This window comes from Pseudorasbora parva, chromosome 19 (genome assembly GCF_024679245.1).
Source record: "Pseudorasbora parva isolate DD20220531a chromosome 19, ASM2467924v1, whole genome shotgun sequence".
Classification (NCBI taxonomy): Eukaryota; Metazoa; Chordata; class Actinopteri; order Cypriniformes; family Gobionidae; genus Pseudorasbora; species Pseudorasbora parva.
The window spans coordinates 39662576-39689304 of NC_090190.1; the positions used below are offsets into that span (position 1 = coordinate 39662576).

At 41.1% G+C, this 26729-nt stretch overlaps 1 protein-coding gene across 5 annotated transcripts in view; it reads right to left on the reverse strand.

The window, feature by feature from the left end:
• The window catches only part of hycc1 (hyccin PI4KA lipid kinase complex subunit 1), an 82254-nt gene that overhangs the window by 45427 nt on the left and 10098 nt on the right, over positions 1-26729 (reverse strand). For 2 of the 5 annotated variants that reach the window (XR_010899209.1, XM_067425379.1), the window contains exons 2-3: positions 2822-2903; positions 2642-2743 (exon numbers count right to left, since the gene is read on the reverse strand). Coding sequence is in view for 4 of the 5 variants with exons in the window: in XM_067425379.1 (XP_067281480.1) it covers positions 2642-2743; positions 2822-2872 (153 nt within the window). In the remaining variant the exon portion in view is untranslated. Of the gene's footprint in view, positions 1-2641; positions 2744-2821; positions 2904-5351; positions 5520-14802; positions 14892-21074; positions 21244-26729 lie in introns of those variants that run through there. The other 3 variants (XM_067425381.1, XM_067425380.1, XM_067425382.1) reach the window with 3 other exon arrangements.

Here is a 26729-nt window from a genome sequence, read left to right on the forward strand (position 1 = left end):
TTATCTTGATCGTTATATCTTTGTGAGTACAGCCTATGACAGTAGTCTACGGGACTTCAGCGCGAGACACAGCTAGCCGTCTAAAACAGGTGAATTTAAACAATGGCTAATGGGTCCTGCACACTGTGCGATTTTTCAAAATCCTTTGCGAATGTCCCTTGTCAGACTGTACGAACATGATCGCCATGTCACACTGTAAGATCTCAGTTGTCATTAATGTCAGACTGCACGATAGTTTAGGTGCGCTAAAAACGGACGCGCGCAAGAAAACAGTGACAGTGAGCTGAATTACACGCGGGACTGAAATGCTGGCTACAAAGAAATCTCTAGCTCTCGTTTTGGTCATAGTTTGTCTTGAAAAACGGAGATATTTGACTGTCGTCGTAGGAGAAGTCACACTGCAGGATTGTGTGCCAAATCTTCTGACACTGCCAGAATTTCGTCTGAGGTAAAATTTGATCGCAGCGCTCATTAATCGGCTGCCGGTGAACATGTCAAACTAATGACCAAAGACGTCAGATTTTAGCCTAGGATCTGAGGAATCTTTTAGGATTTGCTAAATTTGTCCCAGACGGCCAAATTGTGGCCAAAATCGCACAGTGTGCACCCGGCTTAAGTGGCTAAACGCATCTCGTTGTCATGTAAGGGACCTGTTCATGTTAAACAGACATTTTAATTGCATTTTGTGTCTGTTAAGAGGCACAAAGACACCCTTTACATCTACGCCCCCAAAGCTGGCGTTTTAGCCGAGGGGCGGCTCTGGGCATTAACTGTAATAACTCCGTGTTGCAAGCACCAATCCGGTTCGGGTTTTTTTTTCTATAGACTGTACTCACAAAGATATAACGATCAAGATAAACTTAAAAATTCACCAGAGTTGTCCTTTAAGTTAACTCACTACAATCAAAAAAAATGATTCAGGCCCTTCATAGATAAAACACATTTAAATTATGTTTACCTAATTAAATTAAAGGAATTAATGACAGTTTTCATTTTTGGGTGAACTAACCCTTTAAATGATCTCTGTTATGCAATCTAAGCACTACAGTGCAACAATAATAATCCAAATTTAATCAAAAATCATATCATTAAAAAAAAAAAAACGGTATTCGGTATGAGCCGGTATACCGCCCAGCCAGCACTATGTGATCGGACTCGGCCAACAATGAGCCGCCGCTCTGCAGTAAAACCCAGAAACGCTGTACTGTGTGAATAGCCCAACAAAGTAGCATAATAGTGACAGGGAACAGAGGAGATTGATGAATAGTCATTAATTTTAGTTTGGTTTTGCACACAAAAACATTGAATCAAAAGCTAAAAATGTAATTTTCTAATCGATAACCTACAGACATCATAAGATATTTGTGACGTCTGAAGTTTGTGATCGGGTGTAGTAACAAACATGTTTCTTTAAGAGATTTTTCTCTGATTACGTCACAAAAAGCTGGTGTAAGCTGGCAGTTGTGCCTGAAGGAGACACACCCAGTGTCCTGGAAAACACCTCCGGCACTCATCATCATAATGTTGACACCGCCATGACAACAGTCAGCATGATCGAGATAATGAATCGAGCGCCGTACTGTTCATAACTCACGGTTACGTCACCAAACATCTTTAGCTGTGCAGCACAGATGCAGACTTTGGTCTTCAAAAGAATATTCTGGGTTATTTTAAACATGATGTCCCAGAGTTTAATATAATATAAGGAAATGTGTTTAAACCACTTCACCTGTAAAAAGGCAAGAGAAAAACATGTAGCTCATATTTTTTGTTCAAGCACTTTTTGGTTGCCCAAATTTTCCTTTTCAGGTACTTTTCTCCGACCTTCTGGATTAATGCCCTTTTTTAATCAAATACTCAATTTTTATTTTACTATACCATAGCATTATTGCAATATAAATATACATTTCTTATTTTCTTTTAAAAAAAATAAGTCATTCAAAAATGTATAGTCATCTTGATATATGGAGGTCACAATAGTATATTTTTGTCAAATTGTGCAGCCCAAATTATGTAGTTCATATGTTTTGTTCGAGCACTTAATTAATAAATGATTAATAATTAAACTAAATTATTCAGTCTTTTTTTGTTGTTGCCTAAATTGTCCTTTTGAGGTACTTTAACCTTCTGTAATAATGTTTGAAAATGAAGAAATTAAGACAAAAATATACATTTTACAGGTGTACTATGTAATAAAACTAGCATTGTCATTAAATACTCAATTTTATATTTTACAGTACAATAGTATTTTTGCAATATTAATATATTTCTTATTTTCTTTGTTTACTTCTATTACTTCTACTCCTAATAATAATAATAATAATAATAATAATAATAATAATAATAATTTTTATATACAATACAAGCACATCAAACCTCTTAAAACTCTTAAAACACATTTTAAATAGCAATTGCAGTATTTTTTTATTTTTACAAATTGACATTAGCTCAATTAGATTTTTTCCCCAAATCATTCCTCTCATTAAAATCAAGGCATTTTTCTTTCATAATCAAAACGCAATTTCAAGTAAAAAATAGCGGGAACAGATTGTATGGTGAAAAGTGGCACACAACCCAGAAAATATCATTAAGCATCCAAACACAAATGTCTGAGTACAAATGTGAGAAGAAACTGTCTTACATCACTGTAGTTTTCCCGTATGACTTTGTAAAGCGCTGGAACCAGAGAGCCCTTTTCCTTCAGAGAGGCGGCATAGCTGGAGACGGCCGTCTCTGGAAGAGTCTGAAACACACACGGATCAAAGCCGGGGAAACAGAGAAATGAGGCTGATGATGAGGAGATGGAGACAGAGACACACACCTTAAACTCAGACAGCCACTCCTCCACTGCGCCTTGATCCATGGCCAACATCTTCCCTCATCTGGTGTGAGGAGATCTCAACCTGAAACACAGAAGCAACAGCCATCAAAACTCACATCCTAATATCTGCTTCAACCCCCTCAACGGGTTCGCTTAATGAAAAACAGGATTTTTCTTGCTTTTTAGAAATAAAAGACTCGGTACTACACACTTCAAAAACTTTAACCACACCCATTTCAAGGTTGTTATTGATAAAGGGCCGATGTAATGCTTTACATTCTGACTTACTTACACCAAGTGTTGATTGTCATGCTAAAAATGGGCAAAATGAAAACAGAAGAAAAAAAACACTAGTTGCATGTATGAGTATTTCTGTGCCAAATACACTCCTAAATGATTCACAAAAGTTTCTGAACGTTTTCTTTCTCCTGAGTATGGCCCTGTGTGACACCATAAAGGCTGGAGTTCCTTGTATGGGCATTTCTCCCGGATAAGAGCGCGCAAATCAAACAGAGCGAGAGCGCGTCCATCAATGAGCTTTGTTCGGGTTACAGGAGCCGTCAGCAGCACTGGCATTGCGTTTTTAGACCACAAAATCAACAATATCACTAAAGAAGTGTGTTTCTGGTTGTGAGGGAAAGATAACATTGCTCAGCTTCCCAAATAATCCAGTGTTAAGGAAAACGTGGATGCACTGTAAACATTTTTTTAACTTAAAGTAAGTAACCTGGTTGCCTCAAAATATTAAGTTTCTTAAATAAAAAAAATTGAGTTGATACAATGAAGGAAATTGGTTTTATAAATAGAAACTCAAAATATTATTGTATCTGAACCACATAAAAAATGTGATAAATCATGAAAATAGCACAATTCAGCACTGTTTCACTGCTTCAACACAAACAAACAAAACAATTTCCAATATGCTTACAAAATGGTTATCGATTCTCAAAAAAATGTCAGTGTATTAACTCACATTTTTAATTTCAATGAACTCAATTTTAGGTAACTTATTTTATTTTTTTAATTCCCAGTGTGCAGTTTGTTTTTCCGGAGCAGCAACAGAGTTCTGCAAGTGTGTGTGTGTGTGTGTGTGTGTGTGTGTGTGTGTTCCCAGTCACGAGTGGAAACCACAGGCGGCGAGTGAAACTGCATCAAATGTGTGTGTTTTGTTGGCATTCGGTGCGTAAGTGCATATAATGTCAACAACATGAACGTATAGTGAATCCAAAGTTATCCAGGGAATCTTTTAATGAAATCTGAAAATATAAAAAATGATTTAACACTATAATAGTACATACCTATTATTAAAATAAAACCGCAGCAGTTGCATTCTGAACATTTAGTAACACTAAATTATGTAAACAGAAATTGCCACCATAATTGTCGTAACTATGAGCTCATTAACATAGAATTATATAACATATAATGACCACCCATATTTATATAATTAGCATTCAGTATTCAGAAACTTGAGCCATCCTGATGAAAAGCATCATGAACTACACTGGGACAAACATTAGCCAATCACAGCAGAGGTCATTTACATATTTAAAAGGTATAGTAGCAAAAACAGCCTGTTTAGTTCACAGAATGATAGTTAAAACCGCTAAATTATGACATTTTTGGTGCAAAAAAACACCAAAAGTGCAACGCATGGCCCTTTAGCAGGAGGGGAACCCAGTGGCTCTGCTTCAGCTTTAACTTTTCACCCTCTCGCTCTAAATGAGGAAGTGAGATTTGCGGCATGTGTGGTGAGGACGATCAGATTAACAAACGTAGCATAACGCCAAAATTAAACACAGAGGCACTGTTTTTACTCCAGGGATCCCCACAAACTGAGTCAAAACCATTCTGAAAATAACTGATATCACAGTTTGCACAAAAATATTATGTGACAACTGTTTTCAACATTGATAATCAGAAACATTGAAGACTGGAGGAATGATGATAAATTCAGCTTATATATTCATATAAAAAACATTTATTGAATTGTAATATTTCACAATTGTACTGTATTTTTGATCATAAATAAATGCAGCCTTAGTGAGTAGAGACTTCTTTCAAAGACAACAAACTAGAAACGGTAGTAAGCGCTTAAAATAGCATTTTAATTGGTATATCGCACACACCTACTTCTGAGAGAAAACACACACGCGTGCACACACGCACACACACACGCACAATTTAATTGATTTGTACAGTGCTTTTCACAAAACATCACGTTTCAAAGCAGCTTTAGCAAGAAAAAATCCTTACAAAACCACAAGTCAAATGGTCACGATATAAAAGTTTAACAAATGTTGAATTTACTCTGATCCAAAGACATTTCACAGCCATGTGTGCAGCGATCTTCATTTCTGGCACAAGCTTCATCGAGGAGAAAATCATTAGACGTGTTATTTATATTCTCTCAGTTCACAGTAATAAGTCACATTTTCCATGGGTCTAATTTCCATCCCCTCTGACTGTCTCTCTCTCTCTCTCTCTCTCTCTCTCTCTCTCTCTCTCTCACACACACACACTTACTTACACTTCATCAGTTTTTCCTCATGTTCTGTCCGTTCCCCTGTCGTATCATCCGTGAGTCAGTCGGTTCTGTTTATAACCTCTTCAGCGTCTTACAGTGAGTGTTTCTCATCCCGTCTCTGACAGCCATTAGTCTGCGGCTCTCTAAAGCTCTTTAATTAGTGCCGAGAGCAATCGACAGCAGAGAGACGGGGAACTTTGGAAACACTCATTCATTCATGGCTTTATCGATTAGCCCCTCCTTTCCCCGTTCATGGATTAATAACTGTTGGACTGTGTGTGTGTGTGTGTGTGTGTGTGTGTGTGTGTGTGTGTGTGTGTGTGTGTGTGTGTGTGTGTGTGTGTGTGTGTGTGTGTGTGTCTTATCCCTAACACAAGCTATTGGATTAACCGCAGTCAGTGCCAGGAACGGCTTTCCGCTTCAGGATTTCACCCTCGTTTCCTTCTATGGTGGCCGAAGCGCGGTCTGTGATTTGTGATTTGAAGAGTTATTTTAAACACTCGGCTCTGGAAGGAGAAACAGCTGACACTGCTGAAAGGAGAAAAGTAAATGTTTTGTGATTGAGTAGTTAATTATTAAAAGCACAGGCGTCATTTATCACCTGACGAGTCATTTGAGGAATTTAAATACGGCCGACCTTTGACCTCATAGAGCCAGAGGGACAATATCTGTTACTAGACTGATCCTAGAACTGTAATCTAGATTTAAACAGATTATTTCAGACTAGAAGCCAGCAGATGGGAAATGAAGTGTGTGTTTGACAGATACAAAGAGACTGAAAGGAATAAATGGGGATGGATGGATGGATGGATGGATGGATGGATGGATGGATGGATGGATGGATGGATGGATGGATGGAAGGATGCATGGATGGATGGATGGATTGATGGAAGGATGCATGGATGGATGGATGGATTGATGGAAGGATGCATGGATGGATGGATGGATTGATGGAAGGATTCATGGATGGATGGATGGAAGGATGCATGGATGGATGGATGGATGCATGGATGGATGGATGGATGCATGGATGGATGGATGGATGGATGGATTGATGGAAGGATGCATGGATGGATGGATGCATGGATGGATGGATGGAAGGATGCATGGATGGATGGATGGATGGATGGATGGATGGATGGATGGATGGATGGATGGAAGGATGCATGGATGATGGATGCATGGATGGATGGATGGATGGATGGATGGATGGATGGATGGATGGATGGATGGATGGATGATGCATGAATGGATGGATTGAAGGATGCATGGATGGATGGATTGAAGGATGGATGGTTGAATGGATGGAAGGATGGATGTATACAGGATGCATAGATGGATGGATGAATGGATGAAGGGACTCATTTACACAAAATTAATAATTACAAAAACAAAACACCTGCATTTATTTAGCAAAAGAAGTTGTTAACAACTTGTTGACTTTAGATGGCCCTCACTGAATGAACAGGAAACCGGAAGCAGTCGTCCGCTGAAACCACAAGCCCCTGTGTGTTAACATTAGACTCTTAAGATCTTCCTCCAAACATCAGCCTCAAGAACGAAGAAAAACGCTCACATTTCAGGTAAAAAAAAAAAAAAACAGTCCCAGGTATTCTTTGCACTCTATAGGGCTGCACAATCTGCCAAAAACTAACTGATTAATAATAATAATTTATTACAAATATTCAACAAAATATAAGAAATATTATAATTGTATTATACACATATGTTTGTAAAATGTGAAACATGCATATATACACATGCATACATTTATCAAATGAAATTGCAGCTTTTGTAATTTGATTACCGCCCTAAGCCAGACTGTGTCATGGTGTGATTTTGATTAATCATCATTCAGCCATTCCTCAAAGCTAGTGCACAAGTGCTATAGACTACTTTAAATGTGCTTAATGAAGCTTCTCTGGAGCAAAGACATTTAGCTAAGCATTGTCTTTAGTGTTTCAAGTTTTTCATTGCACACATGACTTTTGGGTGAACTAACCTTTAATATGATTTCTCGAGCTGAACTTAAGATAAAACAGTAAAATGGACTGGTTTACATGCACCATACTGTGCCAAACTAGACTCGAGGGTTCAGAAGCAAACGCATCGCATCCTTGAGAACATCCTCAAAAGCCTGACCAAAAATAGTCTCTGCCAAGATCTTAAAAGTACACAAGAACAGCCCAGGACCCAGCGACCCGGCGCCGCGCTGATGGAGCATATTTATAGGCTGTGTCATGAAGACTCAGTGAATCAGACGAGAGCGGGGATCCAGAACACGAGTACAGCAATCTCAATCTGACACTCGAACCGCTCCAGCACAGAGGGATGGTATGCACCATGCACATTTACCAAACGATATTCTTCATTTTTAAGAGTGCTCCGATCAGGTAGCCTGGATGCCAGCCGAACTCAGCCCCGCCCACAACATTTGAGCTCGGGCGGTTCGGTTTGGCATCGATCCATAGAGGAGTAATTATCCCTGAACAGAAACTGTTCGGACCAATGAAATCTGCAGGGCGGGCTTTAGACGATGACGGACAGATGATCAACAGTAACGTAATCATCACGTCATCAAAGGCGTTTGGGTAGAATTTGTTAAAATCCTAAATGGAGAGCTTGTTTGTATCTGCATTCACCTTCACTATTTCTCTCTGAAATGATGATCATGTTGGGTAAGTACTCTGTGTATCATTAAATAAAAAAAATTGCAACACGGGCAAAGATCGTTTATTCCAGTGCGCGAGCAGACAGGTTTGCTAAGTTTTTACAGCAAAACCCGCCAACTACTAGCCCAAAACAATAGCTTCTCGGGGGGATTATCCAAAAAAAAATGGTGTTTGGGGGGTAAAATGTGTGTTATTTTGGCTAGGTTGCCTGCTAAAATTGGCATTCCTAGCGTCGCTTTATTGCTCTGATTGGTTGTAGGTCTATCCAACTGAGGTCTTTCCTGGTTCGTTTGAAACATGCCCCATAATCCCCAAGGAGGTAATCAAGCACTCAGAAAGCGTTCCACCCATAGGGGCGGCCATTGCTAACCGAGCCATCACCTGCTGTTAGCATCCCATTGACTCCCATTCATTTTTGAGTCACTTTGACAGTGAATAACTTTACATCTGAGACGTTTAAAGACTCCATTTGTACATTGTTTATTTCTAAAGAAACACGACAATGCATAAAAGACTCCATTACATTGTATCTTACACTATTGCCCCGTAGAAGCTGCTTTTGTAAAAATAGGCTAACGATTGCGTCATAACCAACGCGACTCTGTCGCACAGTTGAGAAATTACCGTATAGACAGGAGGAGACGCTCAGAAGCAATCTTTTACTGTCTATGAGGCAGTCAGGGGGACGTGGAGACAAAGTCCGATAAAGTCAAGGGAGAAGAATGGGGAGAAGCCCATAGTGAGCCAAAAGCAACGGGACAAAACATTTAAACAACGTGATTCAGATTTCACTTTCCACAACTACTAGAAGACCTCTAGCTGTCAGACAGGAAGCTCACGTCACATCTACGTCCTCAAGCTCAGGAAGTGAGTGCATCTGATTGACTTCACAATTCACCGTTAAAGTCTATGGGGTCGCTCTGTCCATTTCTTTTACTGTCTATGATAACCACAGCCCAATGGAGCAGTATCAGACTCATATCCTGACTAGAATTGAGTGTGATCAATGGTGATCAGTTCTGGAAGCAGTATTGGACAATACTGATCACCAACAATGTGTTTTATGTATTTAAAAAAAAGTAATTGAAGAAAGAAAGACATGAATATCTTGGATTACATGGGGGTGGAGTAAATTATTACTAAATTAACTAAAAATAGACAGAATTTGAAAGCCGAGACTTGGTTTCTAATCAAAATTAACAAAGCACAAAGTGTATAGTGATCACTGAATGGTAGTCACGCCGCAGGTAGTGTTTGCGCATCAACTGAAAACAGCACAGATGATTGATTCCTGGGATTTTAGAAACGATACCAGTTCATCTAAACGTGAATGCATTAAAAACAAGAAATCAATATGTTCAACCCAGCCACAGATTACAGTATAAAGTGCCCAGTCCACAGAAGCAGCAGGAGAGCGAGAGCTCAATCAGTCCATTACAAGAGCACTAAACTCCTCTGATCGCTCTATAATGGAAACAATAAATGGGCAACTGGACCTCCAGCGAAAGTGACTTCCCCATTCACCTTTGATTTGATGGAAACAAGAGGCTTTTTAGACTCAGCAGCATGACAAACATATCATTAGAGCTCAATTCTGAGACTTGGTGGCTTCAAACTGCTGGAATTACAGCAGAGAGTCTGATTAAAGCCCATGGAGAGGTAAATACGGCGCCCTGCTGCGGCTGGCTGAGAGCTGAGGGGTGTAGAGGCGTTAATGAGAGCCCTGCACACTCCCCGCAGACGGTAAACCGGTACCTGCCAGCACAGACGCCACCTACACACCAACAGCTGAAGACTGAGACGGAGCGAGATCTTAAAGTCCCTGCACTTTTTTACTTCTGCAATGTAGTATACTGACATTAGACATTTAAAGGGGTGGTTACATGCGATTTGAATTTTGTAACTTTAGTTAGTGTGTAATGTCGCTGCTTGAGCATAAACACTATCTGCAAAGTTCCAGCGCTGAAAGTTCAGTGCAAACAGAGATATTGTCTTTTAAAGTTATGGCAGTTTATTGCCTACAAAAACGGTCGGTTTGGACTACAACGAGCTTCTTCCTGGGTTGGTGACATCATAAACCCTCGCTTGTCAGCACAGATGAGACTTCTGCCCGTAATGGGAAGGGGCGTGGCGTTTCCGTCAACCTGTGCTTGGCACTTCAGCCAATAAAAATACAGCAAACTCCATTTGGCCATCTAACCAATCTAAGGCCCTGTCCACATGAAGCCAGCGCTTTCCCAATCCGATCTTTTTTTTTTTTCTCGTTTCAAGAAATATTTGCGTCCACACGAGATTACCTAAACTGACTAAAAACTATGTAGTTTGCATGCCAGGCCAGTGTGTGGCGCTGTAATTCTGCCACAGAAATACACTAAAAACGGAGAAGAAGAGTTGTGGCTAGCAGGGGTATAGCAGTGGTCGGAGGTGAGGCAAAATCTCACAATAAAATAACAATAAATACATTTGCTACTTAACAGATGTGTTTTATGCCTACACCTACCCCAACCCAAAACATACCCTTACAATAATGCAGATATGTTAATTAAATGACGCGATATTGATGTGCGCATGCCCAGTGCCCGTAGTAGTATCCCTTAACTCTTTCACCGTGCTGGACGTAGTGTGATGACATCACCGTTTCAGAAAATATACGGATTCGCTGTACACACGAAAACGGAAGATGATCGTTTTCAGATTTATCCGCTTTGGGACCCGGCTACAAAAAATATCGGATGCATGCTTCCAAAACGCCGGATCCGTGTGGAGGAAACGCTGATACGGTACAAAATGTATACGTATACAGCTAAACGCGTCTCCGTGTGGACGCGGCCTAAGACCATTGCGTTTTTCAGAGGGATGGGCTTCATAGAAGCAGGAAGCAAACGAGCCGTTCAAAGGACAGTGGAGACAGCGGTGTGGAAGAAAGGGAGAATAGAAGAAAAATATATTTTCAACACACAAAAAAACATATTAAGACATGTTATACTGCACCCCATAAACACAACCAAGCCTAGAAAAAAACACTGAACCAGCCCTTTAAGGAGAAACAAGTAAACTTGTTTTTTTTCATCTGGTGGTGAGGGCTTATGACAGGCCTAGATGACATCAGCAGCAAAGGAATGTTGTTTCAGAGGCGATCATTCGGAGTAAAGATTGCAATGGACTTTTTTTAGACCGGGAACATGTATTAAAGGGATAGATCACCCAAAAAAGGAAATCATCCATTGACAGCTACGCAACTTCCACTTTGACGCTTCAAAAGATTTGTGTCACAGATATTGCCAAATTTGGTGTCGTCTGTTTCTCAAAATTGCCTTTACTGACTTCAAACCGGTGTAGCTCAGTCATTTTTTTGTCTGATTCCAACAAATCATACATCATTTTGAAGGTTTATTAATAGAAAATGTTCAAGTAATTTGCTCATTCCGACTCATTTTGCCAGCATGGGTCAGCCTTACTGCAGAGTGTTTATCATGATAATAAATCAACAACATTATATATCATAATACTGAAAATCATCTATTTAAACATAGCAAGTTGTCCTAAAGCACATGAATGCCAAAACTGTCCATTTTCTTTTTCAGGTGCGTACTTAAAGATTTGCATCATGTGTGAACACTTTTCACCATTATTTGTTGTCGCTTTGTCACATTGTTCCTCTTAAAGTAAAAAAAAAAGTGAAATCACACAGTAACACTATAAACACGTCTATCAAACAGACGTTCTGCTGGCATGACAGAGTCTAAAACAAGAACGGTGTCTGTTTCGAAGCCATCAGACCTAAAAACATCCATCACCCGCTGGCCACAACCCAATTTCTGCAAGATGAGCTGTGGATTTTCATTTTTAGAAAAACCTCAAACCACTATCCGCCCAAATCAAATCAATCTAGAGCAAATCATTTTAGACCGATAACAAGAACAGAGAGACAGACCACTAGCTGTTCACAAAGATGATTTAATCACAACACAAACGTACCCATTCTTAGGAAACCTGGAAGTGTCAGGGATCACTGCAAGCTCAGGAAACCTGACAGCGAGCACCCGACTAACAGGTTTCACAATCATAAGGAGGAAGCGTGACGTGGGTCGGGCGCATGAACATTATCCTCCGATTCAGTTTGTTTGCTGAGCCAGTTTCCTTTTAATCATATGATTAGACAAATGGAAAAATCTCAAAACTCCAGAACCAGAACGCCCTTCATTCACAAAGATCTTCACATGCCCCGCCCCTCTCATTTGCATAATCCGACTATGGTTTAATCTACTAAATCAAATCAAAGACATTTTTCCGGTTGTGTCTTTAAAACGCTCGTGCAGGACTAATATCTTACACATCTAAACCAAAGCCTCTGTTGCCAATTCCAAAACATAATTTTAGAGCTCATAACCGAGGCTTGAGCCACTGATAGAAGACTAAAGCAGTTATTAATGCAGTGAGTTATTAGAGAGAGAGAGAGAGAGAGAGAGAGAGAGAGAGAGAGAGAGAGAGAGAGAGAGAGAGAGAGAGAGAGAGTGAGAGTGTGTGTGTGTATGTGAATTACCTCAGTCTGTGCGTCTCTCAACAGTGTTCGGCAGCAGTGTCTACTAATACAGAACTGTAAGAACAGCGCCATTATTTCCTCGCGAGTGAGAAACGTCATGTATGTATACTATTTTACTGATGAAATCGTCAGAGCAGTGCTGACAACACATTTCTGTGCAAGTGTGTGTCAGTATTGTATGTGTGTGTGAGTGAGAGATCAGAGAGAATGGTATAAAGATTAAGTGCATTTCGTACATAATCAAACATAATTTGGTGGGGAAAACATGCAAATATGCCGTTTTTACCCTATTGTTGACTATATTTGCTTGTTCAGTGTCGCTGTGTGTTTTGGTTCTTTTGCTGTTGTCAGCTGTAAAGACATTTTAAAGAACTAAACTCATTTGGTGGAGTGATATGGAACGGTAATGCGGTCAAAACCTGCTGGAACTACTTCAGCCGTGAGTTTACCTGAAAATAATTGCACACCTTAAAATGTTCATCAGCCAATCAGATTCAAGCATTCAACAGCATAATATATTAACACTAATAATATTGACAATAATAATAGTAATAATAACATTATTAAAACTTTATTTTTCAAGGAATGACCACAATTTTACTTCCATGTTTTAACTTTAACACAAACTCTGTTTGTTTAATTTCATAAAATTAAAATATAAATGTATGTTTTTATGCATTCATTTGATTGCCAGAAATTTTTTTTAAAAATAAAAATAAATAAAAATAAAATAAAACAGAATTTGGGGAAATACAACAGATTTCATAGGGCCCTAAATATCTTAATATCTTCATGCCTTAGTCACATAAAGCAGATTAGAGCTGGTCGAAAATATATATTTTACATTTTACAATGATAGCATAGCCTAGAAATCTAGACGCACCCTAGCGGCAGCAAATTTAATCTGCCCACGAGTGTCGTCTAGCAACTCTCAATACCCTTCTGAGCTGTAATCGCCAAACTCTTGCCAGGCCAATCACATCGTGTATAGAGTCGGTGGGCGGGGCCATAATGCGGACGGCCGAGTTGCGTTTGCGTGCTTCTAGTAAACACAGAAACTGGCGAACGGCGGCGGTCTTTCGAATCAGCTTTGACCGCGACTCTGGAAGACTTGGAGTTAAGCTTTTCTCTGAGAAAAGAACAAAGAACGGCACTGAAGTCATTCTTAAAAAGGGAAGATGTGTTCGGAGTTTAGCCGACCGGATACGGCGAATGTTTAATCTGTCGCTCTGGTTGGTGTAGCGCTATCCTATCGCGTGCAGAGGGAGTTTGAAAGACAACCGTTTATCCGCCCCTCGGATTGAGCTGTCAATGGTGAGTTTCCAGACCAAACATCTTGATGTGGGTCCGGCTTGTCAGGCTAATAAAAGCAATAAATCAGTTGAGATTTAATATCGCCTAACGTTATTATACTGTATGCATATGAATAAAGTTGGACATACTTATAAATCAAATTGTACATAAAGAGCTGGCTGGGGAATAATATAGTTAAATTTTATTCAATATTAAATTTATTTATAAAGCACATATTACAACAAAAGTTGACCACAATGCCGTACACAGGACAAGGCAAAATAATCATAAAATTTGCGATTAAATTAAAAAGAAAAAAAGAAATATAGAAAGTATAATCTTGCCTTTGCGCAAAAGCGTTCTACAGTAAAAGTGTATGATCATCAAGCCCAGCTTAATGATTTTACCAGAATTTTACCACAAAATGTGAAAAGAAACGTTCAAGAAAAGTGACTCGTCCTCAGAAATAACCCGGTCCAGCCACTCCTGTACTGTTTATGTTTTAACACGTAGGCCTAATCATTTTTATTTGGTTTAGACTTCTTAAATTGGAGTCCACATTGAAGCATGCCAATAATTGCACTATTTCACAGACGGTAACCATTTAGGTTTAAACAAGTACGCTTTTTTTTTTTGGTTTAGACCTTAAATTTAAGTCCACATTTAAGTCTGCCAAAAAGTGCAGACCCTTAACAAGAAAAACCCCCACAAATCTATGACAATCATTAGAGAAGATTAAAATCTAGATTAGTTTGACGTCCCAAGAGCCACACAACTCGAACACACACTAACTCAAGTCAGCACACACACTTCAGTCTCCCGTTGAGTGTGTGTGTGACTCACATGACACCACATACCCTGACTCGAAACATTAACACACACATCGACTCTGACATTCCTCAAGATTCCTGACAGACCCGGATTGTATTATTTTGAGTGCACTTACCGCCCGAAGTCTGAATGACAGAGGAATATCCCAGCACACCACAGAGCGACTCCTCTCATTGCACAAACCTTTCTTCATTTCCTGTTTCAAACCTTCTAAGCCCAACCCACCCACGCATACCCGGGCGGCGCCGAGGGCCAATCACAGCGCTGGAGGTTTGTGCTTTGGAGGGGTGTGAGGGAAATCTGCCCAGTCTGCTTCGACCAGTGCTGCCAGACGCATGCCACTGAAACAATTAAACCAAACACACACACTCGCTTCACAACCGCAGGGTTTGAGAGGGAGGAAAACGAGCAAGGAATTAACAGGATCTGACACGATTCTCTCCCAAACGGCGCTCTGAGAGCAAACGTGACCCTCGGTGACCCATCAGCAGAGAAACAACCCCGAGGACACGGCTTCAATAAATCACAGACCTGAGTGAAGACACAGAAGAGCCCATTAAAACACTTCCACTCCGGCACACGCCACAATAACACCCCGTCTGAAACGGCTTGAGCTTCAGGGGCTGATGGACTGCAGATGAAATGACAGACTAGATGCAGGACGGTCAGGAGGACCAGTTTTGTGCAGTGTTTTAGAAATGTGTCAGCATGGTGGTGGACTTGTGGAGTCTAACGAGATTTAACTCATCTCAACATTCATTCCAAACCCATATGATTTAATCATCTTTTCTGTTGCATCATAAGGGTGAGAGTAAATGACAGTAGATTGTACATTTCTTTTTCAAAATGTGACATTTCTGAGTAAAATATTATCCATATATATTTTCTGTATTGTTCAAATAAGTTGTTTAATTAAATACAAATAAAATTATTTGGCAAGGATGCATCAAATCTAAAACAGTTATGTAAAAAAAGTGTGAATTTTTTTTTTGAGTCGTGTTTTAGCGCATCCTAGGCCTGTTGCGATAGTCGATAAATCAATTAATCGCACGATTAAAAAAATGTGCTCGATCATTTTTCTGGCCGCGATAATTGCCATATGCATGCTTTTTTGTTTTCCTCGTCTCTCTCGTTGACTGCTCCCGCCTCGTCCGTTTGGGGAGGTGATTATACTCGACGCGCAGACCGCGTGCGGCGTGATGAGACGTCATTCTCGGCCAGCAGATTCGTCTAGAACTCATGGCTCTTCGGTTGCGGAGCCACACGCAAAGTTACGAAGTTTGACGTGCACAACGCCAAGCGAAATGGGGTCTCGTGCACTCCACGTCGACGTCATTTTTGCCGTGCGCACCCTGGCGCTCGAGCGGACGCGTCGTGTATAAACAAGGCTTAAAGCTACACTGAAGTTTGATAAACGCAAGTTAGTTCTTCAGTTCAATCTTTGTGTGCTAAAAAGGCACCGTGACCCTAAAACCGTGATATGATCTGAACCGTGGGTTTAGTGAACCGTGCCGCCCCTAATATGCTCCTAAAACACAATCATCCGCTGCAGTTTTCATCCATTTTATTTATTATTTTTGGTACTTATTTAAATGCATTTTTTAAACAGATAAGAGTCCATGCTTTTATTGTTTTTGGTTGTTTTGTTCATTTATTGTGGTTATTTAAAATGTTTTCCATTTTTAGTGTTAAATAGTCTTTAGAAATTAAAGTTTATTGATCTTTGGTGTACCTGCATTTTTATGCCATTATCATTATTTTAAAAGAAAATCGTCTCAGAACGACAATATTATCGTTTATCGCAATAATTTATTGGCCGCTTTATCGTCCAGCAAAATGTGTTATCGTGACAGGCCTAGCGCATCCACTTCATGACTAGTCCAGTCAAAAAAAATTACATGAATAAAGATGGAAGTAAAGTAATCTTATGGTATGTACACACCAAACGCGACGCGAACATTCACTTTTTAGATAGTTTTTTTTTTATTATACATTTTTTAATATGAGTGCAGGCCTCGAAAAAATGCATCACTGTTTTCACAAAGATATGAGACAGCACACAACCATTTTGAACACTGATAATAATCATAAATTGCTTGAGCATCAAATCACAATATTGCTGTTTTTGTTGCATTTTATATTATGCAGCCTTGAGCAGAAGAAACTTTATAAAAAGTTACAAAACCCCAAACTTTTAAACAGCACAGCATAATAATAAAAAAATATTATAATAAAAAATAATAATAGCAAATAATTGTTTTTAATTTATGGTCTGTAATAAATTAATAGATACAACAATTTAAAAAAAAAAAATTGTTTAGCATCCTTATATCATTTAAGAAACGAATCATTGTTCAGTCATATTGAGGCTAACTAAACACGACTTTCCTCAGATCTAGTCATTCGGACAACTCAACAAGCCGATCCCTTCACAGGTTTGAGCCTCTCTCACTCACACACACACTCTATCCGCTGGGCACACACTGCTCCTGTCTTTTCACGGCTGTGTCACGACTTTCAGTTTCTTTCAAACACAACAGGACACGATCGTTTGCTTGCTATTCTGTGTCAGACAAAAGTTTCATGAGTGTCACCGTGCACCCTGACTTCTGGAAAATAAAGCCAGTCAAAGAGGTTCCCATCTTTGCATGAAATAAGCGCCAGGCGTTTCTTGAAGCTTTTCAAATGACTCACTATCTCAAATGCATTGAAGACTGAAGAAAATAAGCATCATGCTACAGCATTTCCGCCAACGCCATGTTTTATTATTTAAATGTTGCCAATAAACCCAGTGCACGCAATAGAGACATTATGAATTTGTGAATCTATGATTGACAAGTCCTTTTTTCTTTCTGTGAAGCATCAAAGCCATCGTCTGGACTCTTATCTATTTTAAACTCAAATGCTTTTCATGTGAAGGTGTCGTGATGGTTGTTCAGGTAGGGCTGGTCCACCCTGAACATCAGGAGGAGGATCATTTTACTGCCATTTAGAAAAGCTTTTATTCTGCTTATGCAAAGTACCACACTAATGGACAGCCAACAAAGAGAGAAAAAGGTTATACTCAGGGCACCAGCGGTAGTCGTGCCACAGAAACAATGGGTTCAGAATCAGATAATCTGCACTTCGTAAAAACTAAGACCAGCGATATTATTATAAAGGGGTGGTTCATTGTGATTTCACTTTTTTAACTTTAGTTAGTGTGTAAAGTTGCTGTTGAGTATAAATAATATCTGCAAAGTTACGATGCTCAAAGTTCAAAGCTAAGGGAGATATTTCCTTTCACAGAAATCGTTTTTTAAAGGGGGGGTGAAATGCTGTTTCATGCATACTGATCTTTTTACACTGTTAAAGACTTGGAATCCCATACTAAACATGGACAACGTTTCAAAAACTAATGTTGGACGTTCGATGGAGTATTTCTGTGTCAAAAATACTCCTTCCGGTTTCTCACAAGTTTCGGAGAGTTTTTTTCGAGTATGGCTCGGCTTGACGTTAATAGAGCGGAAGGTCCTTGTATGGGCTGTACGGGCTCTTCTCCCGGTAGGGTGCGGCGCGTGACTAGAGCGAGAGAGGAAATGCACGCCCATAAACACTCTCAGCTGCAGATCCAGTCGTCTGTGAACACTTATGTCGGTTATAGTCCGCGCCGCGCTCCACTTCATTCCTCCACTTTGACATTAAGCGACTTCAACACTTCAGCACAGCATTCCGGGAAGGCAGCGCTGCATTTGAACCGATTTGAACGCAGAAATGACGGGAAGCTTCACAACATTGCTTCAGTCGCGTCGCAAAGTGGATTTCCACACTCCAAGAAGTGTGTTTTTGACGGAGCAGTCCCAGCGATAAAGGTTCGGTCCTGCTTTGGAAGCAGCCGGTGAGTAAAACTGCTTCAAATGTCTGTGCTGTCGGCTATCGTCGCGTGAGTAAACATCAGTAAACGACACGATCGCGTGCTTCGTCATTCAAATGCGCTAACGGACTCTATTGCTGTTCTATGTATAACGTCACACTAGTCTGATTGCAAAACCGTTTTGCTTGCTACTGCTAAGGTTTAACGTTAGTCGCATACAATAGTCCATAAACCGAATCATGTCCTCATAAACTGCGAGTAAAGACACACAAATGTTGACAGGCCACTAAATACAGTCCATACCACAGAGACGGACGTCCTGCTGTTACTGTTTCTATGCAGCCTCCGAATCTGATTCTGGATCATATCTGTATTAGCTGAGATAGCCGAGATGGGTTTCTCCACGCTTGAGGACGTCACCGCTTTGTGTGCGCTCGTCATTCTTTAGCTCCGCCCACATGATACGCCTCCAGGCGCTCTGTTTTTCCGGAAAGACTCGGTACAGCCCATATTTCTTTTGTAAATATAATAAAACTAAAGACTTTTCGGAGATATGAAGGATGCAATACTACTCTATAGGTACTCAAGATTGACATGAGATTGACTGAAACTGAGTGTTTCACCCCCCCTTTAAGGACTACAACAAACGGCTGGTAGGGACTACAACGAGCTTCACATGTTAGTGACATCACAAAAACTATAGATTATAGATTAGATTATCATGACAGAATATGCAAATCAACAAGATAGTTAACTCATAAATTCATCAGCTATTTATTCAGAAATGTCCTGTCTCAATCTACATGTTGTCACTTCTTCTTAAGTCTCTCCATCATTTTCTGACTCTGGTTTGAACTTAAATGGGTGAACATTTTCTGACATTTTCAGTGTGTTTGCGTGAGGTAATCAGAGCTGCTAACATGAGCTCTTAAAGCTCCGCCCCCTTCTGGAATGGGGGCGTGGAGCAGCAGCTAATTTGCATTTAAAGGGACACACACAAAATGGGTATGTTTTTGCTCACCCTCAAAAAGTGACAACTCTAACATGCTATAAAAAAAATGACGTGAGATATTTTGACCTAACACTTCACATACATTATTTTACGTCTTGTAAAAGGGGCATTATAGTACGCCTTTAAAAGGAACAGTTTCCTCAAAACTGCAAGGGAAGAATATCAGTGACTGAATAAATCATTTTAGTCTGTTTGACACATGACGCCATCATATGACTTCGAAAATAGCAGATTGCACTGCATTTTTGTCCTCTTTGCAGCTTGACAGTTGTGGTCACCATAGATTTTCATTGTAAATAGGAAAAGTCTGGATATTCTCCTTGAATGTTAAGTACAAAAGGGATTCATTTATCAATACAAATTGGGTTAATTTGGGTCTATTAGCATCAGTTGATATTTTAACGTACTTTGCTGATTAACTCTCTCCCTTAAACGTGGATTGTAAAGTTTCCAAACACTTAAGTAAAACTTTATGTAAATATTTTTTTTAATCAATAGGGGTAAAACAAAACATTTTCGGGAAACAGAAAACATTCGGGGCTGAAACTGAAAATTCTGGATTAACTTGGCCAAAAAACAAAAGCAAAATGCTTTTTAAAAATGATTTATTTCATATTTTAAATGATCTTTTTTTGTATAATTGTATATTAGACTTTTGAATGAAATTCAATATTTTTAATGATACAGAATTTAAAAAATGCAAGCCAACGAAATAAAATAACCACACTTTTATTAAAAGTAACATTAAAATTGGACATAAAATATATATATTTTGGCCAAAAACCAAAATTGAATGATCTAGATTCGGATTAGCTATAGCCTAATGTGTGCCAAAAATATGAAAAAAAAACTTCTCATAATAACACAAAAAAGTTATTGAGGTTATGTTTTGTGCAGTTGCTTTGGCAAAGTATCTGTCAAACAAACTATAATTGAAAGCATGATTTGGCTTATCAAATCACAAAAGACTGAATTAAGTATATAGTCTGTTTGTTCTCCGTATTTCGAAGCGAAATGCAAAATTTGCTCACACTTTTCTTTTTAATAATGTAAAATTATATTGTAATTTTCTAATAGTCTAGCGTCCTAAAACACCAGTGTGAATAATGTAGACTGAGAGACATATCAACTGAAAGGATGGTTGAGTCCCCTTTAAAGTTCAGGTACAAGTCAATGCAGACTTTTACTTTGTTCAATTTGCACATTTAACATTGGTTGAAGCCCTTAATTTTTTAGACTTTGTGTTCCATAGTAAGAAAAAACATATATATATATGATATGTTTTCATGGCATTTTGTACTTTTCCTTTAATAAAACTAGGCTAAAACATCAGAACTGAACTCCAATGGCAATTATACATAAACCGTCAAATTCACAAAAGCCACCAAGGAAGAATTTCTGGAAGATAAATGATATTCTAATCCAACTCAACAACATTTGTCCTCAAAACACTATTCAAATAAAATTTTGCTGTCACAAATTAGCTGAACAAACAAAGTGTGAAAACACTCATTTCACTCACCCAGGAGACGTTGCTTTTCCCGTATGATATTCAGACTAACAGATGCACAATATCCACCTTTAGCACAGAAAAGCATAATCACGCCTTTTATGAAACACTAATGCGGCTGGACTCCAGACGCCATTTAGAAAATTATGCAACTCATACACGACGCAGCCCTCTGAGTAATATCAGAACAAATGTGTCCTGTCAGAAGCATTATGAGACCAGAATGACAATCACGATTGATGCCACACCTAATGCATGTGACTGGACATATGTTGTAACCCTGCAAACACGAACAATGTTCTACTTCCAGTTTCTATGCATTTAGCTTAAAAGCAGAAACTAATTGTACACAACATCCTCTGAAACTGGGAAACACCGCCATTTAGACCTTAATTTCCCACAGTGAGTGCTTTCAGTTTAAGTCAATGACTCTTTTATATAGCGCTCTTGACTGTTTGTCACCGTAAACCCTAACGCTCAAAATAATTAACTGGTTTGAGTAGAGCCAACTCAAATTAAACACAATAGTTCAATCAAATTAACTTTTATGAGTATTTAGAACTTTCTTTTCAGTTCTCAAAACTGACACATTTTAAGTTATTTGAACGGTTTCATTGTTTTGAGTTTGTATAAACTTGTTTCTTTTAATTTAGACAAACTTATATTTAACCAAAACTGGGCTTATTTCCCAGCATGCTTTGCCATGGTGCTCATTAGTGGGAGTAAATGCTAGAATTAGAGGATTAGTTCACTTAAATTTAAATTTCCTGATAATTTACTCACCACCATATCATCCAAAATATTTTTTTTTCTTCAGTCGAAAAGAAATTTAAAAAAATTGAGGAAAAATATGCATTTTAGTGTCAATCAACGGTTGAAGGTTCAAATCAAAGATGTTTCAAAGGAAGGGCTTCAGAGGCTCTGCGCGATCTTACCAGTGAAATTCATCGGCCATTTTCCAAAAAATAAAAAATTAGCAGTTATATACTTTTTAACCTCAAGTGCTCGACTTCGGTGTTGTTCTTCTTCCCGACATATAATGACGCCTAACCGTGACTTCAAACCCAAGGTACGTACCGAACCGTCTGTTTTGGGTACCGTTACACCACAATGCCATAATTCACCTTTATGGTCAATATAAGAAAAGTAAAGAAAGAAGAAAAACCTTTATAATATTTCACAAGTAGATAATGCTGTCATCAAATTCACATGATATTCCCAAGAAAACTGTGACAAAGACACACATACATTTTTTGTCAATATGCAAAGGTGTTGTAGAAATTGGAAGTTTGTTCCTAAAAATGTAAAAATGAAAAAAAATTCTGGAGAATGATGTCAAACACCAAAAAATCCATTTAGTGGCTTTTATAAGGACTGATCTGAAGATGATCAAAACCAAAATTTATGTGTATTGGATAAGGAGAAGCAAAAAGGTGTGGACAAGAATAGCAAAAAGGTGTGTGTGTGTATTTGTGTGTTATGTTGGGGGGCTGGAATACTGAGGCAAATTTAAACGTGAAAAATTAAACGTGAAAGATTACAAACTCACTTCCCATCCTCACTTTTAAATTGCTATGAAACACAAATAGTGACTCAAACTTGAGCCTGATCTGATGAACGCTCAGAAAAGTGTGTACCTGATAACTGCAATCCCCGTGTGCATTTAATTAATTGATTCATTATTTCTAGGCCACTTAGTTGAAAAGATATTAACTAACATGTAGACGAGAAATTGAGCTATTGGGGGCACTTGAAGGAAAAGAAAAACTCACTTTTAATAAGGCTGCAGATAAGGCGGCAGCATAAATCTCAGAGCCGTGAGCGTGCCGTCAAATCTGCAATGAGTTATAAAGCTCTTATTCTTAACGACAGCTCTGTGTTCGTGCTCTAAAGCGCCGGACCCCGAGGATGCTGAGACACTGTCAGTGCCAATTACACCACACGGACTCTAACACATTACAACCACTGACATTTGCATATTTGCACTTCCTGTCTCTTCAGAGTGTATCGTATTGATTTGAATCACAGATTAATGAACCGCCTGTGGGTCCTGCATGTAGACCAGAGAGTGGGCATCCACTATCACACTGACAGTAATGAAGCTTCCCAGTGGAAACAGACCTCGCTCACATATTAACAAGCATCTGTGTGCTTAATAAAGTGCCTTTTAAAGGCCAGACGTGGCGCAGACGTCACTACTCTGGAGGAAAACCCAAACCACAGAAGCTGGAAACATCGCAGTGAAAAAAACCAATGATCATCATCACTCCCACAGGAGTTTACAGTTTATTCTGCCCAAGGATAATACAGGACGAGACTTGTTATTTTGAGCAGGTTTATCTGAAGGTTAACAGCAAAAAAATAGACTGGCACGGGGGAAAAAGTTGTATCCTGGGGATAAGGGCTGTCAAAATTGCTCAAAAATCACGTTCGAATATTCTAGGGGTGACCCCTAATAGTCGAAGATTCGGTGCATCGATATGCAGGACCGGTTTCGACCACTCAGAGCTGGTCGAATGGTCGAATCTTCGCGGGTGTTATGAAACGAGGATTATACCATTTTGGTAATATGGGGGTGCTCAATATTAGTGTTATAAAGACGTGTCGCGGCGCTGAGCTATCGCCCCTTTAAGGGCACTGAGCTTCCCACCGGACGCGCCGCGCCACACATACACCGACGGCGGCATTCGACGCCTGTCCTCGGCGATGAAATGTATATTTCCCTCAAATCGTGAATGTATATACTGATTTTACCCTGTGCTACAAGATACACTCATCGTGCAGTGATTCAAAATTGAGCTTCTGCATGGCGCGTAACGTTCACGTCTGCCTGGTGTGAGATCCTGAGACACGGCGCTGAGCTTCAGTCCGGTGTGAGATCCTGAGACACGGCGCTGAGCTTCAGTCCGGTGTGAGATCCTGAGACACGGCGCTGAGCTTCAGTCCGGTGTGAGATCCTGAGACACGGCGCTGTGCTTCAGTCCGGTGTGAGATCCTGAGACACGGCGCTGAGCTTCAGTCCGGTGTGAGATCCTGAGACACGGCGCTGAGCTTCAGTCCGGTGTGAGATCCTGAGACACGGCGCTGAGCTTCAGTCCGGTGTGAGATCCCTGAGACACGGCGCTGAGCTTCAGTCCGGTGTGAGATCCCTGAGACACGGCGCTGAGCTTCAGTCCGGTGTGAGATCCCTGAGACACGGCGCTGAGCTTCAGTCCGGTGTGAGATCCTGAGACACGGCGCTGAGCTTCAGTCCGGTGTGAGATCCTGAGACACGGCGCTGAGCTTCAGTCCGGTGTGAGATCCTGAGACACGGCGCTGAGCTTCAGTCCGGTGTGAGATACCTGAGACACGGCGCTGAGCTTCAGTCCCGTGTGAGATCCTGAGACACGCCGCTGGGCTTCAGTCCGGTGTGAGACCCCTGAGACACGGCGCTGAGCTTCAGTCCGGTGTGAGATCCTGAGACACGGCGCTGAGCTTCAGTCCGGTGTGAGATCCTGAGACACGACACTGAGCTTCAGTCCGGTGTGAGAGCCCTGAGACACGGCGCTGAGCTTCAGTCCGGTGTGAGATCCCTGAGACACGGCGCTGAGCTTCAGTCCGGTGTGAGATCCCTGAGACACGGCGCTGAGCTTCAGTCCGGTGTGAGATCCCTGAGACACGGCGCTGAGCTTCAGTCCGGTGTGAGATCCCTGAGACACGGCGCTGAGCTTCAGTCCGGTGTGAGATCCCTGAGACACGGCGCTGAGCTTCAGTCCGGTGTGAGATCCTGAGACACGGCGCTGAGCTTCAGTCCGGTGTGAGATCCCTGAGACACGGCGCTGAGCTTCAGTCCGGTGTGAGATCCCTGAGACACGGCGCTGAGCTTCAGTCCGGTGTGAGATCCCTGAGACACGGCGCTGAGCTTCAGTCCGGTGTGAGACCCCTGAGACACGGCGCTGAGCTTCAGTCCGGTGTGAGATCCCTGAGACACGGCGCTGAGCTTCAGTCCGGTGTGAGATCCCTGAGACACGGCGCTGAGCTTCAGTCCGGTGTGAGATCCCTGAGACACGGCGCTGAGCTTCAGTCCGGTGTGAGATCCCTGAGACACGGCGCTGAGCTTCAGTCCGGTGTGAGAGCCCTGAGACACGGCGCTGAGCTTCAGTCCGGTGTGAGATCCCTGAGACACGGCGCTGAGCTTCAGTCCGGTGTGAGATCCCTGAGACACGGCGCTGAGCTTCAGTCCGGTGTGAGATCCCTGAGACACGGCGCTGAGCTTCAGTCCGGTGTGAGATCCCTGAGACACGGCGCTGAGCTTCAGTCCGGTGTGAGATCCCTGAGACACGGCGCTGAGCTTCAGTCCGGTGTGAGATCCCTGAGACACGGCGCTGAGCTTCAGTCCGGTGTGAGATCCCTGAGACACGGCGCTGAGCTTCAGTCCGGTGTGAGATCCCTGAGACACGGCGCTGAGCTTCAGTCCGGTGTGAGATCCCTGAGACACGGCGCTGAGCTTCAGTCCGGTGTGAGATCCCTGAGACACGGCGCTGAGCTTCAGTCCGGTGTGAGATCCTGAGACACGGCGCTGAGCTTCAGTCCGGTTTGAGATCCTGAGACACGGCGCTGAGCTTCAGTCCGGTGTGAGATCCCTGAGACACGGCGCTGAGCTTCAGTCCGGTGTGAGATCCCTGAGACACGGCGCTGAGCTTCAGTCCGGTGTGAGATCCCTGAGACACGGCGCTGAGCTTCAGTCCGGTGTGAGATCCCTGAGACACGGCGCTGAGCTTCAGTCCGGTGTGAGATCCCTGAGACACGGCGCTGAGCTTCAGTCCGGTGTGAGATCCCTGAGACACGGCGCTGAGCTTTAGTCCGGTGTGAGATCCCTGAGACACGGCGCTGAGCTTCAGTCCGGTGTGAGATCCCTGAGACACGGTGCTGAGCTTCAGTCCGGTGTGAGATCCCTGAGACACGGCGCTGAGCTTCAGTCCGGTGTGAGATCCCTGAGACACGGCGCTGAGCTTCAGTCCGGTGTGAGATCCCTGAGACACGGCGCTGAGCTTCAGTCCGGTGTGCGACCCCCTTTAGGCACAATCGGCTTAAGAACGTGCATATAAACGCACTCAAAGTGTTCTTTTCCTCTCTAGGCAGGTATTTTTTTTAGGTTTATTTATCAAAATGTTCTTTTATATATTTGTGTGATGTTCTGTGTTTCAATCGCGGCCTTTAAATGTTATGAGAGGACGGTTAATTTACGAATGTGTAATTTACGAATGTGTAATTTACGAATGTGTAGTGTAGTTTTGATCACTTTATTAAAAGTGGTGGCTGTGTGCCCTGTGTAAAGTAAAATAAAAATAGTCTTAGCCTCCTGCTGACTGGTGTCCTGCCCTTCCCAACCCGTTCATACCGTTTATTTTTTTTCCGGTATATGGTTTACACACACATATATGATTCGACTATCAGTCGACCATAGAGAGATTCGAAAATTCTGATTCGAATGTGTAAATCCTTAGTCGGGGACACCCCTAGAATATTCCCTCTAAAACAAACACGAATATTTCGAACATCTGGGCGAGCATTTTGTCAATGACGCGCATTACGTCAATAACAGGACAAATTACTATTACAAAATAACAGCACACTTTGAGTGCTGATCAAGAGTTGTGCAATTTAAGGTCACGAGACTCGCGACTC